Source organism: Nyctereutes procyonoides, unplaced genomic scaffold, assembly GCF_905146905.1.
Source record: "Nyctereutes procyonoides isolate TBG_1078 unplaced genomic scaffold, NYPRO_anot_genome, whole genome shotgun sequence".
NCBI lineage: Eukaryota > Metazoa > Chordata > Mammalia > Carnivora > Canidae > Nyctereutes > Nyctereutes procyonoides.
In genome coordinates, this window is record NW_026575034.1 from 8,152,307 (window position 1) to 8,170,175 (window position 17,869).

Sequence of the window (17,869 nt, forward strand, 5' to 3'; positions counted from 1 at the left end):
CCGACCCCTCTTCCTCTGGGCGTTTGTCCTTTATGCATATCCTGTATTCCAAGCGATATCCTGCATTTCTTCTTAGCTTAGAACATGCTGCTATCTTTTTTTGGTGCTGCCATACAAATAGATAGTCTAAACTGGCATTTTTCACCTTCCTGGGGTTTGCTATGGAGACCTTAACTATCTTGGGGAGGCCTTAGTCTGGGGATGGTCCTGACACTTCCAGGCACAGAGGAGTCATTAGCATCTTGAACTCAGTAGGGCGTGCTTGTGTGACCGGCAGTGTGCTGTGCACACACGGGCTTCGCGAGATCACCCAGTGAGACCCACCAAGCACAAGCACCTCCACATAAGGGGAAAATGGCATCGGCTGTCTCACCTTCCTATTGTTCTTGATAATAGCCCCACAAATTTTGGGATGCAGGTGTCTATGGTGATGAGAGGACCGACTAAACTGTAAGGAAACTAGAAGTTTATTCCTGGGAGAAGCTGGGACGGCACTCTCGCCTCAGACTTCTACGATGTTAATAAGGTGTCCTAAGGATCTTATGAGCCTGGCAATCTCGTTTCTCATTACAGTATCTGGGGACCACTCCTCACTCAAGCTACACAGGGACTGCCACCAGCAAGACCAGGAGATGATTTCACACCTGCAAAGCAGGCTTCCTCCTCCCTGATCTGGCCCTGCCCCCAGATCTTAACTGTACACAAGCCAGACCATACCCAAGGCCCCATCCTAGGAGTTTCTGAAACAAAAAGAGGTTTCTGGGTTTCATCATCAGCCACCTTTTGCTTCTCAAATAAATTCAGTTCACAGTGGTCCAGAGGCAAGTTTGAAAATAAAGGTACAGCTCTCTTATGGCTCTTAAATCACTGCAATTAAACCCTTTTGTTATCTTGGTAAATATGGAAAACCTACTCGCCATGGATGCCTTATGCCACTCAGCTCTCCTTGGCAGCCCGTGTGGCGCTCCCCTTACCGTACACGTAGGAGATCCCCACGAGCTCAAAAATGGCAATGATGACGAGGGCGTAGGATGCGGCGTATGTGTCCACAAGCTGAAACATGTAAATTCCGCCCTGGTAGGAAAGAGAAACAACACCAGTGGGCATGGATCCAGGCTCTTCCCACTGTGAACCGCCAATCCTTCCATGCTGGGGAAAGTCAGGTGCAAGCAAAGAGTCAAAGGATCTCCCCTCCTCTTCACAGTAGTAACCTACACCTGGTCCAGTACGCAGGCTGGAGGCCTGGCCGTGTTGCAAATCAGGCCCTCAAGAGACTCTGGGTCGATCAATAGAACAAGCGCAGAAAAGTGATCTAACATCTCACCCTTAAAAGGCAAAAGTCAACCTCTGAGGATGTGTAGGTAAAAGCAGGCTGAGGGCTTCATTTCTGCCTTAAGCAATAGACCATCATTTCTACCCATAAGTCTGCATTGACTCACCTTCACATGACCTTTAGGTGTCGCTGAGCATTCCTCACACATCCCCCTGCATCTTTACTTCGCTATTTATGTCTCTCTACAACAGATGAGGCTTAGAGACCCTCTTATTCCACTTCATCATTTCACGGATGGAGAAACTAAGGTCCGCAGTGGTGCCTTGCTCAAGGTCACAGAGAGAGCAAAAGCAATATAGATGCTGAGGGAGCTAACACTCAATTTACCAAGACACTCAGGACTTCGAAGGAAACCCAAAGCTGTTAGACTCCCATGTCGAAAGAGTAATCAACTGGGAATTTCTCTGGTCAGTAAATTTGGATCGTCGTGTCATATTTTCCTAAAGGAGGACACACCTGCCTTGTTGGCCCAAAAAAGCTACATCTCAATTATGAAGATGCTACAAGTGACACCAGCAGCCAAGGCGACATGTTTCCATCTGTGCACAGAATCCCTAATGGCCTGGTGCGGTCTACACAGAAATGGCAGAGACTGGCTACCGTTATGAGTCGGAGAGCGGAGGGTGAAAGGACAGATGAGCCTTCGGGCCCCCGCAGGACCCGTCCCCAAGCCTGTGGCCAGTCGGGCTGCTCACCTGAGTGATCATTGGGAAGCCCATGATGAAGAAACAAATACAGCAGCCCAGAGTGAAGACCGGCTTGTGTGTGCGCAGGTACTTGGGGAACTCGTCCGAGATGGAGGTCACGATGGTCTCGATGGTGGCAAACTGGAACAGGGCCAGGAAAGGAGCCGCTGAAACAAGCCACCCAACCCCAAAGCTTCCCCAAGCCCTTTGTGTTTCCCACCAGGGAAAGCTGTAAGTGCATTAGATTTGGTTCTTAGGCCCACATTCCCCTGATGGCTCTAAAGGGCTTTGTTGGGGTCCAACCCACAAGGCCAGCAATGGGGATCCAAGAGGATGGACGTGAGCTTGAGAAGCTGCCCCTCCAGCCCCCAGAGACTGCACTCACACTCATCCATCAGGACATTCCAAGCTTCACTTTGTATTCATGAGATGTAAATTCCTTTCCTCGAATTTGATCTTCTGCTTGAGGAAAAACCCTGTATGCACCCAACCACTAAACTCCGAGTGCCTGTCAGCAGGATTTGTGGCAGTCTCGGCCCCCTGGGCAATCTTCCTAAAATCGACCTCATATTTTTGTCCCTGATCCAGCCCCACAGAGTCTGCATCGACAAAACGACACCAAAGCAGGAAGTACACACACTGACACCTGCACGGAGGGTGGAGGGAGGGAGACAGGACGGCTTCTTTGCACCATCCCATGGATCACCCACAAATACAAAGCTATCCTGAGCCCTGGGCAGGCACCTCACCATCCTATATCCCTCTGGAAGCATTCGGGGACCCCCCGAGCCCACCCCTGCCACAGGGTAGAGGCAGGGCCCAGGAGAGAGGGTCTTCAGGAGGAGCCGCAGGCAGGCATCGTCGGGAGAAGGGAAGGGGCTCACCATGGTGTCAAGTCCAAGAGTGAGGAGCATCAGGAAAAAGATGATGGCCCAGAATGGAGATAGGGGCAGCCTGGTTAGGGCTTCTGGGTAGACCACAAATGCAATGCCTGGTCCTGAAAGGAACAAGACAGATGATTGCAGCCGGGCCCAGCTCCAGGCCCCCTCTTCCTGGAAGCCCACAGGGGCCTCTCCACAGACATATTATGTGTTGCTTCCACCAGTGGTTATTTTCCCTCATCTCCTTCCATTCCCCAGGTAGACCCCAAGTTCCTTGAAGGGAAGGATCAGGGGAATCAGGTCCACACCTCAGGGACCTCAGAGGGGAGACAAAATTAGTGCCAAAGCAGAGATTCAGTCCAAGGCCAGGCTGTGTCCCACGCATATACCACAAAACCCCTCACCTTTGTGTTGATGAGTTGGGGCCGCATATAATCATTACCCTGTAGAATGGTGATTCTCATCCAAGGGTGAGTTTAGGCCTCCACCCCTACCCAGGGGACACTGGGCAATATCCAGAGACATTTTTGACTCTCATTAGTGGGGTTGACGAGGTGGGGAGGCAAGTGATGACTGACAACCAGTGGGCAGAGGCCAGGGGTGCAATGCCCAGGACTGTCCCCATGAAAAAGAATTATCCAGCCCAAAGGTCAAGAGTGCCGAGAACTCCAGCTCCACAGGTTAGACCACACCCAGACTGACATCATTTCCTCCCTATTCAGCCCTCCAGGAAAAGCCTTTTGCAAAAATCACGAAATCATCTACCGCCTTAATTATCTTGCCTTACAAAGGCTTGTTAAAGATGGGGCTAAGGATCGGTGGGTAACCAGTTGGGGAGAGGGGGCTGCGAGGCCCGTGGAAAGGTTGAGAGAGTCCGACGCTAAGGGGCAGACAGATCCAGGTCCAAATGCAGACTCCATGACCAACGGCTATGCAACCCTAGACAAGTTATCTCATCTCTATAGGCCTTAATTTTGCCCATCTGTAAAATGGGACTAGCAATAGTGCCTCACGGGGGGTTACGAGGAACAAACGAGAGACCGCGGGCAGAGCGACGAGACCAACGTCTCACACGTCATCAGCCCTCACGGAATATTCACTGTTACTACGAGTGGACAACGAACTTGGAAATCAGCAGCTCTGAGTCAGACGTGTCCGCAAGGACGGCATGTGGTCTTGGCAGAGGGTGTGTGAGCGGCTGTTCCTCTGCCCTCATAAAGCCTGCCCGCCGCTCCCCTCTGCCTCACAGCCTCACCGGGAAGACTACTGTGACCCATGGTGGCTGAAGACCCAGCAGTCACACATTTCCTCGTAAACAGAAAAGGAAATGACAGTGGGCAGAGACAGGCCAAAGCCGGGCTAATCCGCAGCCAGCGCACGTCTGGAAACCAGCTCCTGCAGCACCTGGAGCTTTTATGACTCAAGCATAACAGCACTTTTTTAAACTGGAATTTATCAGGTTGTTAGTTCTGAAGGCTGCCGAGGGCCTTGGGGTATTTAAAATATAAAGCCTTGAACGCCTGAGATGGCCCCGCTTTATGCGCGGATTGAACAGACGGTACCGCCGGCCTCTGAAGGCTCCCCACGTGAACCAGGAAAGTCTGTATTAAACTACAGTTCAAAACAGGTCTCCAGTGCAGAACACCGAGGAATCCAGTTCAGGGCTCGGGCGACAGCTGGGCCCATAAAGCAGACAGGAAGGTCTTGAAACGGCCCCTACCTGCGGATCCCATTGATTGCTTTACCAGGATCGGGCCCTGTGGGCTTCACTGCCTTTGCAGGGGGCAGGGAATGATTTCAGAATATTCAGTCTGCTTCCATTCCATCTGCCTCCCTGAAGTACGGGGGTGAAGGCATCGTTTCCAGCAAACTCAGTCCATATAAGACGGCTGGGCAGTGGACTTTTAAAATACATTTTTATATGACTTTGTACAGTTCAGTTTCGTTCCTTAACTGGAAAAGTGGATTGAGTAGGTGCCCGCAGAGCTTTCCCCAGAGGAGGCCCATATGTCCCATAGAGGCCCAGTCCCGTTGGCCTCCTCTCCCCCGGGAGGCAGCGTGAGGATCGCCCAGGGGCTGGAGGGCAGGCTCCAAGCCTCTGCAGTGGGGACAGTGGGACCTACCCTCATGGTGCTTCTGGGAGAACGGAACGTATCGATGCAAATAAAGGGCTCAGAACAAAAGTGAGAACTCAGGGAACAGAGACTAACACGCTTCCCAGGAGAGGTTCGGCTACGCCAACAATTTGGACAGAGGTCTCTGCGGTCCTTGACCCCAGGTCACACCCGGGGCTCTGGCCATCGCAGGCCGTCACGGTCCCCGCACAGTGCGCCAGGTCACTCTGCTGTGAAGCCTCTCGCAAATGGGAAAGCTCTCAGAGGATACGCTGCCTGGACCCCTGCGCTTTGGGGAGGAAGGCCTGGCATCCAGGTGACAGACAGACGGCAGACGGACGGTCGGCCCCTGTCCAGAGTGCTCGTGTTCACCAGCAGCGTCTCTGAACCACTGAGGACCTGGGCCTGGGAACTCCCAAGCCAGCACGCATGTCAGGCTTCCTGACGGTCGATGAGCGTTTCTGCTGCCCGCAGAGCTTCCCATTGGATTCGGATTCGGACCATGAGTCTCGGCTGCACAGGCAGCAAGGCAGGTGGTCGGAAGGGGACCCTGAGGGCTGACTTCCCCGAAAGGTGCTTCTCTGGGGCAGATGACTGAGCAGAGCGTACCCCCTTCCCCACGCTCATGGTAAAAGCGGAGGGCAGCCTGGCGTCCCCACCAATCCCATCCTCACCCCCCCTAAAACTGCCCGAGAGCTGGAGTAATGACTGACAAGAATGCCTCAGGGGGGCTGGTAAACGAAATAGAACAGCGCTGGGTCCTTCCAGAGACCCTGTCTTGGACTAAAGACCGAAACACAGTCACTAATGCTGGATCAGCAAACACCATACAGAATGTCTGCGAGCCAGCGCTGCCCAGCTAGGAGGAGGGGGCGCTGACCGCAGGCCCCCCCGAATCTCCATCCCGAGAAAATCAGGCGTCCAGCAAATAGCATTGAAGAATGCAGGGAAACTCAGAGGAACGGGGATAGCTGCCCCCACGGGGAATGAGGCCCCCCGTCCCCGTGCTGGTGACCCCACATCGCCAGACACTAACACAACGTTAGTACCTGTAAGAAGCAGTCTTCTCGCTGTTTAAATCAGAGGAAGTGAAAAGTATCTGGAAAGGGGACGTTGCAGAAAGAAACACAGGCGAGTCTTTGTCTTGCTTTGTAAACGAAAAACAAAATTCTGTCTGGGTTTTAGCAAAGTGTGACACACACACCCCCCCCCCCAAGCCCCTTTCCCGGGCCAGGGAAGGGGAGCTGAGAAGACTTAATTCCACGCAAGCCGGCAACACAGCCACTACTAGCGCACCTGAGCTTGGGAAGGTCACCGAAATCACAAGCACATCAGATCTGCTGGGAAGGACCTCCCTGCTGTAGCTGTGCTGCCTGCCCGGGGGAGACGAGGGCAGCTGGGGTGGCCGAGGCACCCCTGAAGAGGAGGCCTTCTCTCCCCGCCCCGGCCCCCCTTGCTCCCCAGGGAGCTGAGCATTCACAGCCAGGCAGGGGCGTCCACTCAGCAGCTCCAATTTAACGCCCTGCTGCAGAAGCAAACCTCCCTGGGGGTTTAACACTCTTTCCAGGGAGAGGTAATTACCCCCCTGGAACACGCCAGCTCTTAACTCTTTGAGGCCCGCTGTGCACCAGCAGCACCGCTGAAGCCATAATTAATTATCCCCGGGAGCCAGCAGAGAGCCAGCAGCCCACCAAGAAGGTGACATTTCTAGGACTTCCTTCCCTCGGGTGCTGGCATCCGAGCCACGATCTGAGCATTGCAGTGAGCTCCGTAAGTGAAGGTAACGGCACAGAGAAGCTGCTCACAGGGACACACCGTGGACTGTCAGGTGCCCACAGTCCCTGGCACGGTCCCGACCCTGAGGCATCCCACAAACCCCTCATTAGAGAAGGATCATAATAACAGGCAAGAGCCACAATGAAATCCGTCAACCGTGGAAACCTCGCAGACACCCAAATCCTTCTGGAGTCAGGCTGGGTGGAAGTAGAACAAGACTTAGGAATATTAAACCCGACCTACAAAATGCTGCGCTGGAAATACAGACTGAGATAAAAACGAAAGCTCTCTGTAAACTCGGAAGCACCACACAAATGTTAGCCATTAATATCGGGAACCCTCGGGGACGTCTGGTGGCTCAGTGGTTGAGCGTCTGCCTTCGGCTCGGGGTGTGATCCTGGGGTTCCCTGGGGGGTGTGCCCCATCGGGTTCCCCACAGGGAGCCTGCTTCTCCCTCTGCCTGTGTCTCTGCCTCTCTCTGTGTGTGTCTCTCATGAATAAATAAATAAAATCCTAAATATACATATATATATATATATATATTCAACACAGGAGGGTTCCATATAGAAGTATATGGAAGCCTTGGATAGGAAGTCAACATTTATTCTACTTCCCTCCCACCACCACCAGCCAACCTTTCCACCCACTGGGGGAAAAAAAGATGCAGGTCTGCATTGCTAGCTAAGCAGGAGGCCCGGAGAGCACGCAGAAAACGCCTTGTCAGGAAAAGGCTGCTCTGAAGTCAGTGCTCCTGTTGAGCGTGAGCTCTGGGTTTGTCCTGAGCTCTGTGCAAGGAAGGCCACCCTGCAGCAGGCTGTGCCCACACCAGCTCCAGGGGCACCAGGCTGCCTGAAGACCACTCTATCTGTCCCCAACAGGCGGAACAGCTGTAGATCTGACTTATTCGGGCTGGAGCTGAAGTAAGAGAGGAAAGAGAAGACAAGGCAGGGGAGAGGGCCGCAGGACTGGGCTCTTATGGCCTCCCTCCTGGTGAGGACCCGGCGGCTCTAGCCCTGCCTGAGCTTCCAGCTCAAGCTCGTCCGAGCCTCCCCACACAGGGGGCCTGGGCTGTCCCAACACCCCTCCGATTCCAGAAGGCCAGCTTCCCAAGATGGCATAGGTCAGGAGCCCGTGAGGTGACCGTACCTTGGTCTGCCACGTTCTCAATGTTGACTTTGCGTTCGTTGGCCATGAAGCCAATCACCGAGAAGATGACAAAACCGGCAAAGATGCTCGTGGCACTGTTGGTGCAGGTTACAATTAGGGTGTCCCTGGGGAGGAAGAGACAAGAGTAGGCCGTTAGGTGTCCTCTGTGAGCAGGAAGGGACAGGGGGTAGGACACATAAACGTGGCCCGTGTGTGGTTTGCACATGTGTATGTGCGTACGCGTCCATTTCTTAACATGTTATCACAATAGGCTGGAGAGTCCTGACCAAAAGGGTCCAAAACATTTCTCCTGACCTCCCTGTTCCAGGCCTCTGGGTCAGAGCTCTAGCTCCACGAGCTCTCCAGCCAGGGCTCCGCTCTCCCAAGTGGCAGAAGCAAGACTGTCCAGCAGAGCAGGAAGGGATGGGATGGGGCCTTTCAAGGACTCCAGCCCGGACCATGTATCAGAGAAGAGAAGGCAGTAGGACCGTGAAATGCCACCCAGGCTTGAGAACAGGAGCACACGAAGCGCAGGGGGGTGAGGCAGGTGAGACGGGCCCTCTATTGGTAATACGGTCCCCAGGCTGCACCCAGCCAGCCTAGACTCAGGAGACAGGTCAAGCCACATGGAGCCTCAGAGACAATTCAAATCCGGATGGCGGTAGGACCTTCTCTCCACTGCCATTTTAAGTGGTGGCAATGACCCCACCTTCCTCACAGGTTGTCAGGACAGGACCAGACGATGCCCGCCCAGCGCAGTGCTCAGCAAACAGCCCACCTTGTCTGGGCCTTTAGTTTACTGATGAGGACACTGAGGCACCGGGAGGAAGAAATGGGTTCACTAATGGGTCAGGATTTGAATCCAGACTCCCTGCCTCAGCCCCGTGCTCCTTCTGCCAAACGGCAGAGGCTCCCTTCTACCAAAGTGCAGAGCCCTAAGCACACTGCCCTCGGACGGCGTTCGGGCCGGTTCTCGGGTCATAAATTAATAAGCAGCTGTGACCAAAGAAGTTCACACGCCCTAGCTGGCACTCCAGCTGCTACGGGCTCAACTGTGTGCTCCCGGACAACACTCTATCTGTGTTGAACTCTAACCCCCAGTTCTTCAGAATATGACTGTATTTGGAAATAGGGTCTCTCTACAGGGAATTCAGTTAAAAGGAAGTCGTCAGGACCTGATCCAACATGACTGGTGCCCTCACAAGAAGAGGAGATTAGGACGTAGATACACACACAGAGGGAAGACCACGTGGAGACGCGGGGAGGTGACGGCCATAAATATCAGAGGGAAGTCTCAGAAGAAATCAACCCTGCCAGCACCCCGATCTTGGCCTTCCAGCCTCCAGGACCGTGAGAAAGTTAATTCCCGTTGTGTAGACCCCACGCTCTGCGGTCTTTGTTACAGCAGCGATCGCAAGCTAATACGCGGGCTCTCTCCAACCTGACCCCAGCTGCGCTCAGGCCGCTTGCCTTCCAGCCTCCTGCGCACACACAGCTTCCACTCCAGTCCCCGGACCTGCTCCCACCCCACCTCCCCATCGCTTTCCCACTCGGGCCCACCTCTCACCGTTCCTGCCCCCTGGAGTACACTCCCACCTGCCCCGCACCTGCTGGAATCTGGCCCCATAGACATCTCACCCTTATGGAGCCACCCCAGCCACTCAGGTCACAGCTTGACTATAATCTAGTCCTCTTGGCTCACAAAATAGCTCATGCATTGTTAGAAAATGATGATAATAATGATGATGATAATAACAATAATAATAATAATAATAATAATAATGGCAGCTGCCGTTTATTGAGTACCTATTATGTGTGAAATGTTGTTGTGAGATCTGTGCATACATCAGCTTTTATCTCTCTAGAAAATGTTATTATGGGCATTTTATAGATGATTGGAAAGAGGCTCAGAGAAGTATCATGCCCACGTCTTGAGTTCTAGTAAATGGTGGAGCCATAATTCAAATCCGAGTCCATCTGGCCCTGGGCATGCTTGCTTCCTTCCTTCCCTTGTCTCTTTCTCTCTCTTCCTTCTTCCTTCCTACCTACTCTCCCTCCCTCCCTTCCTTCTTCCCTCCTTCCTTCCCTTTCTATTTAAAATCAGCTCACCAGGAGAACGGACCTTATTTTCTCATTGCTCACCATACATGTGCTCAACTTTCAGGTGTCCCCTCCTCCAGGAGCTGTCCAGGCTCTCCCAAGTGGCGCTCGTTGGGGCTCTAGAGCCCCTGGTCTACGATCACGCCATCCAAATGTACCAGAATTTCCTGAGGATCCCACCGGGACATGGAGATGCCTGGGCCCGCCCCATCTCCAGACACTCGGATTAACAGATCCGGAAGGGAACTCAAATTTTGCATCGCTTTTTCAGCTTTGCTGAGGTGCACCAACAAATACAAATACAATTTGTCTTTAATATACTTAAGGCGCACAAGCCGATGATGCGACGCACACAGGCACCGTGCAAGGCCCCCACGTTGCCTACTGACCCTCCCGTTAGTTAACACATCCATCAGCGGAGCCCCCTTCCCACCGCACCTTGCCGCCTTTCCTGCAGGGGTCTGTGGGAACATATCTGTCAAGGGACAGTGACTGTACTTGAGGGGGGACCCTCGGGCTGCGTCCACAGCTCCCAAATCCCAGGATGCAGCCAGCGCCTCAGCAACCCCTGCAGGGTTCAGGTGCATCCCGTGAAGAGCCCCGCAGCCCACGCGTCCCAGAGAGCAGCGCAGGCGGGATCCAGGCCGCCAGGAGCCAGCGGCTCGGCCTTAGCAGGTGGCAACCTCCCGGCTGCACCCCAGGGCCAGGTGCCGGCGTGGCCGTGGGTGTCTGATGACTCAGCCCGTCGCCCTGTCCCCAGATCCCCACCCCGCTCCCGAGCCCTGGGGTACCAAGCGCCTCCGCATACCTGTAGCAGTTATTGTGGAATTTGTTGTAGGAAGAGAGAGTGATCAGGCCTCCCCATGCGGCGGACAGCGAGAAGAAAATCTGGGTGGCCGCATCCTTCCACACCTGGGAGGCCAAAGGGGAGAAGACCCAGGGTCACTGGAGGGGGCCGGCCCGGGCAGGGGAGGTCCCCCGCCCAGCGCCACATCACGTCCCCAGAAAGGCCGTCAGGGGGCAGATGGCTTCAGCACCAACTTACTGGCTTGTGCTGGGAGCCCGGAAGGCAGGACCTCACCCGGGAGATGGCAACTGCCTTCCAACCAGGGGACAGGGGCTCCAACTCCCCGCTCCAGGCCTCTACGCCCTGCGCGGGAAACCGGGCGCTCGGGGGGGAGCCCTGCCTCCACTGCCCACGCTCCCAGAACCACCGCCACGGCCCAGCACACTCAGGGACACGAGACAAGTATCTGCTCAACCTGACATCCCCGCAGACGTCAGCTATTAAAGATCGGAAGTTCTACAGCCCCTCCCCTTCGCCGTCCAGGAGTGCCACCCGCCGTGAATGTCACAGGGCACGGCCTTCTTGAACGTGGCTGACACGTCCCTTGCTTCCTGCGTGGTTTCCCTTACTTGTCCTACGGGGTTAGAGCTAGAGGCCGCTCAGGGGTTAGGCTAGAGATCTGTGTGATCCGTAGAGTAGATCTCCCATCAACGGGACACCCGGGGGGCTCAGCGGTTGGGCGTCTGCCTTTGGCTCAGGGATCCCGGGGTCCCAGGATCGAGTCCCACATCAGGCTCCCTGCATGGAGCCTGCTTCTCCCTCTGCCTGTGTCCCTGCCTCTCTCTCTCTCTCTCTATGTCTCCCATGAATAAATAAAATCTTTAAAAAAAATTTTAAAAAGCAAGTGACTGCTTTAAAAAAAAAAGAACTTCCATCATTTTTATAGATTGAATCCAGATTTAAAATTGTGCTTATACAAATGATATGCCACGTTAGAAGGAAGAACTCATTCATCCCATTTAATACTTAGAATTTCTGATGCTGGCTACAGAGTTTCCAAAACTATTGTTTTTTCTGAATCACTATTAGATACTTCCACTACAGAAAGTTGAGAAGCATGGACATTTCCGGCTGTCTGCACAATTCAAAATGACAGATACCTTGCTGTTATAAGTAAGAATCTATTTAGAACATGATTATTTTAATCCATATAATGTCAGCAAGTTTATCCATTCTTGATGGCCTTGCTTAAAAGCCACTTCCTCCAAAAACTCCCTAATACCTTCAGTCAAAATTATATTTCTCAGTCTCAATTCTTATAGTATTTTATGCCAATTTGTGATACAGTCCCATTTTGTGAAAATGTTTGCACTGTTTTCATGTGTGTGTTTTCTATATCTATTCAATAAATTCTTGAGAGGAAAAAAATAAAATAAAATAAAATTAAAATAATAAAATAAAATAAAATAAAATAAAATAATAAAATTGTGCTTATAATATGCACAGAGAAAGTTCCAGTGTGCGCCAGCCAGTCCCATTGTCCCACGCTCCTTAGTAACACAGCTGTGGATCTACGTAAAGGCACCGGTTCGGCCTGCGAAAGGACCGTCTCCCAGCACCCAGGGGAGGTGCAGCGAGGACAGGATAACCAGAGGATTTAGTTTCTGACCAATGATGTGAATATCAAGTGTCATGTGCGACTTCCGGGGTTTCTCCTTTCTCAAAGAGAGGGGGGTACCTGTTTCCACCTCTTTCCCCATCCCTCTGTGCTACCTGGAATGCTGATATGATGGCAGGAGTTCTGGCAACTGCGTGGAAGTGAGTCACTGAGGATGGAAAGACGGAAGCCTGGGACGCCGTGGACCACCCGGCCAGCACTGCACTCTGTGCCACGTGGCCGCTTCAGTGCACACGAGGGGAATAAACTGTCCTGTCCACACTGTCATCATCTGGGGGCTTTCTGTTACGTGCAGCTCAAGCCCAATCCAAGCTACGTATTCCTCACGTGCTCTGGAAAAGCAAGTTTTTCTTTACGGTGAGGAAATTCACTTATTAAATAATCCCCTCCTTTGGAGGTTTGGGGACTGGGGACTTTCAAGGAAGGCAAGCCTGAGCAGAATATGCAAAGCGCAAGTACAAGCATGTGCTGGCCCCTGTTGGGGGGGCCGGGGGGCTGCAAATGTGTCTCAGCCCTTTACGTGATCACTGTTGTGGTTTGCCTGAGTGCTGCTACCGTCCACCCGGCAAAACTCAGATGAGTGGCGCTGCACTGCGGGCCCGCATATAGGACAACCACGTGGGGCAAGCACCCCGGGGATCAAAGGACCCCCCAGCTGCCCAGGTCTCATTAAAGACTCAGAATGGTCCGAGGTTATCGGGCCTTGTGAGGGGGCAGGGAGCCTGACCCAGGGCGGGGGTCCTCCCCGCTTGCAAATGGAAGCATAAGCCCACCGTGGCATCCGTGAGCTTCTCCCACTTGGGTGTGATGAAGTACCAGATCCCAGCGCCGGCTCCGGGCAGGGTAATGCCGCGGATGAGGAGGATCACGAGCACGACGTACGGGAACGTGGCCGTGAAGTACACCACCTGGAAGCAGCATCGGGAAGAGTGAGTGCGACGACAGGCCTGCAGGCCCAAGGGGCATCCACGGAGGTGGAGGGTCGCTTGCCCACCCACCCCCACGCAAGCGCCTCGTAGGGAGGGCATCAGGGCAGTTTCCCCCAATTCTCCCAGGGCTGGGGACACAGGGAAGGCACTGGGACCCAAGATCAGAGAGAGCCAGGAATGGAGTCTGGGGGGAGGGGGGCTCCGCTGCCAACTGCCCAGGGAAGGAAGCTGCGTGCCTCCCTCCGCCCTAACTCCGACCCCAGCCTCCGCTTGAGGACCCCAAATCCAGTAGAGACGAATCTTTTGGCTTAAGCTTTCCATCCTTGTTTACGCAGACACCCTAAGGGAGGCGGCCTGGTGAGGTGAGAAGAGCATGATTAGAAACACCTAAGTTCAAATGAAATCACACGTCCAGCAAGGGGTCGCTCTGAGACCGTGGACAAGCTACTAAGTGCTCTGATCTGCTTCTGCCTCTGCAAACTGGACACAATGACACCTTAAAAAAAAAAAAGGCTGTGTGGATTAATGAGCCACCAGTGTAGCCTGGTTTATGTAATAGGTGGTCACTCAATGCAGTTAAGCTCAAAAGCATTTATTGATGACCTGCTATGAGTTGGATGCTGTGCCAGGTATCTGATGTCCAAAGATGAAGGGACTCGGGACCTAGAGACAATGTCTGCATAATGGGCCCCGCCACTGCACCCAGGACACTGTGAAGTCCAGGGGGGCTGCTGTACTACTCAACTGGGAGTTTCCTAAAAGATTTATGGAGATGACATGTGAGCCAGATCTAGAGGCCAAGGACAGCTTGAGGGAGGTGGGGGGAGGTGGAAGGTGGAGGAGGAAAGCAGGCGAGGCAGGGGTGTGAGAGCAAAAGTCTGACGACCCACTATTACGATGGCAGAGAGTGGAGGCTAAGAGTGATGGGGGGCCCTGGGAGCATGGGGGAGGAGACCACACCGTGGGAGGCCTTGAATGCAGGTCAAAGGATGCTCCTGGATTCCCTCCTGGAAGGGACCAGAGTCAAAAAAACATTTGGGAAGTAACATCAGCATAACTTGGGGACTGTGGCTGGATGGGACTTATCTGTCAATCAAATGTCTTCGTAAAGGAAGAGCTTGGGATCAGGATCCCATTCTATGAGCCTGAGCTCAAATCCCAGCCCCCTCACTTATGAGCTGGGCCACTTGGGAAATGACTTAACTTCTCTGAGTCTCAGTGTCCACATCTGCAAACAGGCGACAACGACAGAATATTCCTCACAGGGCTCTGGGAGGAGTACACTGGGACGATTCACATGAAATTCTGCAGGCCTGGGGCACTGGCAACAGAAGCACCGCTCTAGTCTTGCCCAGGATTGGCCAGTTCTAAACGTGACAGCACTGACAACCCTCTGCTCACAAGCCAGATGAATCCCACAAAGTGCATCAAAAGGGGCAGCCCGGGTGGCTCAGAGGTTTAGCACCACCTTCAGCCCAGGGCGTGATCCTGGAGACCCGGGATCGAGTCCTGCGTCGGGCTCCCTGCATGGAGCCTGCTTCTCCCTCTGCCTGTGTCTCTGCCTCTCTCTGTGTCTCTCATGAATAAATAAATAAAATTAAAAAGAAAAAAAAAAGACCCTGCAAGGATGAGGCTAGGCACTCACCAGGCCCTCTCTGATCCTCGAGGTGGCCGTATACAGCCACCTGGGCAAGCACATTTGGTTCTGAGCCGCCCATTCCCACATTCCCACCTGCAGTCTTCCCTCCTGGCCCACCTGGAACACCTGTCTGTACAGACTCCGGGGCCTGGCAGGGGGCTCCAGAACAGCAGTGAGTGGCAGGCCCTGGGTTTTCAGGGCACGAGGACCGATTCAGGGACTTGCAGAGGGGGGCGGAAGGAAGGCCAGGATTGAGTCTATGATGTAACTCTTGGGGTCACTTCATTAAACATTTGGGTTTATCAGTAAACACAACACAGACCCTCTGCAGCCCCCTACTCACCTGCCTCTCTCTCCCTTGAAGTGAAACCCAAAGGCATCTGACATCTCAGGAGAAAACCATCGCTCTAGGACCCCCCAGGCTGTCTTCTGGGCTATGGGATAGGGCTGGGGGGGAAGAGGTGACCCTGACCAGTCTGACCTCCCCACCCCACCAAGACAGTAGGGCAGGTGACAACAGAGGAATATCCTGTTCAGTTCACCTCCTGGCCGTGGGGGCTGGTGGGAAGTGAGGACAGAAGGACACAAGGGAGAAGGGGTGACCTGGGCAGCAGGGGCCGGCAGGAGAAAGCCACCGGAATGGCACCGGCCTACCCGGCTGAGACACCTGTTCTCATCTGCCTCCTGGAGACTGCTTGCCCACCACCATTTCTGGAGCTTCCTCTACGGATCAGCTGTGAGGAGCCCCATTTTGCAAAGAAGAAACTGAGGCTCCAATCAAGCATTTCACAAGGGGTTAAACATCTCACTTGAGGCCTCCCAGCTGGAGCCAAGACCCAAACCTAAAGCTCCCTAATTCCAAACCCTCTGTTCTGTCCCCGGAGGCCACTCTACGGGCCACGTAATCAGAAATGGGTGGGGGCAGAGCTGGGACAAGGGTGGAGCAAGTGAAGCACCTTGGGGGCGATGTTTAGGGAGGCACTCACTCTCGGGGGCTGACCGCACACTTTCAGGGGCCCCGACAGCGAGTGTCACCTTGAATTTCGCCACCCTAGGCACTCGCCTGCCGCACCCAGGTCCAGGCCCTGGCGTGGGGGATCATGCGCTCGCTTTGTAGATGGTGATCGTGATGAACTAAAAGGGCCCACGGTCTGGCTCCTAAATCCTGGGGATTTGGGACTCAAATTCGAGTCAGGTGTGCACGGAGGTTTCACGCACAGCTTGTGCTGGGGGCTGGATGGGGGGGTTCAGAACGCGCTTGTTCCAGGATGTACTGTCAGAGGAACTGAACTCCAAGGTAAGGAGTTCTGTGTGGCAGGAGTGACAGCGCCCAGTTGATCTGAGCCCGCGGCCCGACACCTGGCTGCATCCTGCTCTCGGGGGAGCTCTGAGCAGGCAGTGAGGCAAGGCCCCAGCAGCCGGTGCTAGCTAATGAGGTCGGCCTCGGCTTCGTGTTGTTGCCCTGAGCTCACACGGGCCGCATTTGACCTTCAGGCATCCCCCTGGTCGCCGGGCCCGGGATTTCTAGCTACTCAGAGGGAGACCGAGTCTCTTAGGAAGCAACAGGTCATTCCTGTCTCCTAGGGCCCCCGCACAAGACGAACTGAGCTCATCTTGCTGCAGGAGAGGGGGGTATCTCTGTCGCTCAGAAACGGCAGGCTGACAGTCTTCGGTCATAAGGAGGAGGTCAGCCGTGCATTCACCTGGGCTTCCCAGCAGTGCTCCATGACCAATGTCCGCACACCCCAGGGCAAGACAATGAATTGGGACTATTTCTGGTGGCATCCCTCATTACAAGAAAAAAAAAATGATCACTGATCCTTAGTTGGCAGCCGTTCTCAATGAAGCAGGATGGTAAGTTAGCAGATCTAGAAGAAAAGCTTACCTGCTCAGGGCTCCTCAAGAGTTCCCACACTAGAAAGCCCGAGCACCAAGATTAAACCCTAAATCGACAGAAAGAACTAGATGTAACACTGTCCTGAAAAATCCTGGACTGGGAGGCCTGGGTGGCTCCGCGGTTTAGCGCCGCCTTCAGCCCAGGGCGTGATCCTGGAGCCCCGGGATCGAGTCCCACGTCAGGCTCCCCGCAGGGAGCCTGCTTCTCCCTCTGCTTGTGTTTCTTCCTCTCTCTCTGTGTGTGTCTCTCATGAATGAATAAATAAAATCTTTTTTAAATAAATAAAGGGAAACAGACCTAGGTTCAAATGCCACCACTGCCATTGTAAAAGCCGTGTGACCTCAGGCAGTTTACTCCACCTTGAGGAGTCTCACCTTCTCCGTCTCTAGAATGGGAATAAATATCCTTACCCCGCAGGCTGCCGCGCAGACTGAATGAACCAGCGCCTGAGCAGCAGTTAGCCCGGTGCCTGGCACACCGGCTCAGCAGAGCCCATTTTCTCTCCCCATTTCCCCTCCAGAGCCACCGCTTCCAAGATGTCACAGTGGCGCAGTGCCCACTCAACACACCCGTCATTCATAATCAGAAAAATGGGAAAAGCTAAGGCTGGCGCGGAGCTGACCACATGCCCGTACTGTATGTACCTGCATGACCTCAGGGAATCCTTAGAACAATCCTACGTGGTGCGTACCGATATCCCCAACTGACAGATGCAAACACTGAGGTCTGTGGGTGGAGTAGTTTGTGTCGTTTCACAATGAGAAAGTGGTAAAGGCAGGAGTGGAACTCACGCAGACTAACTCCAGAGCCAGCAGGCCATCCCTCCCCAGGTCACCGACAGGGCTGCGGTTCTCTGTCCTTACCTGCCGCCTCCTCTCCTGCAGTCACCCCTCTAGCCTATCC

The 17,869-nt window shown here is 53.9% G+C and overlaps 1 protein-coding gene across 1 annotated transcript in view; it reads right to left on the reverse strand.

The window, feature by feature from the left end:
- SLC6A5 (solute carrier family 6 member 5) overlaps positions 1 to 17,869 on the reverse strand; it is a 52,200-nt gene that overhangs the window by 12,278 nt on the left and 22,053 nt on the right. Inside the window, exons 8-13 of the mRNA XM_055317593.1 lie at positions 13,275 to 13,409; positions 10,845 to 10,948; positions 7,937 to 8,061; positions 2,904 to 3,016; positions 2,029 to 2,160; positions 975 to 1,074 (exon numbers count right to left, since the gene is read on the reverse strand). Of these exons, the coding sequence (XP_055173568.1) occupies positions 975 to 1,074; positions 2,029 to 2,160; positions 2,904 to 3,016; positions 7,937 to 8,061; positions 10,845 to 10,948; positions 13,275 to 13,409 (709 nt within the window). The remainder of the gene's footprint in view (positions 1 to 974; positions 1,075 to 2,028; positions 2,161 to 2,903; positions 3,017 to 7,936; positions 8,062 to 10,844; positions 10,949 to 13,274; positions 13,410 to 17,869) is intronic.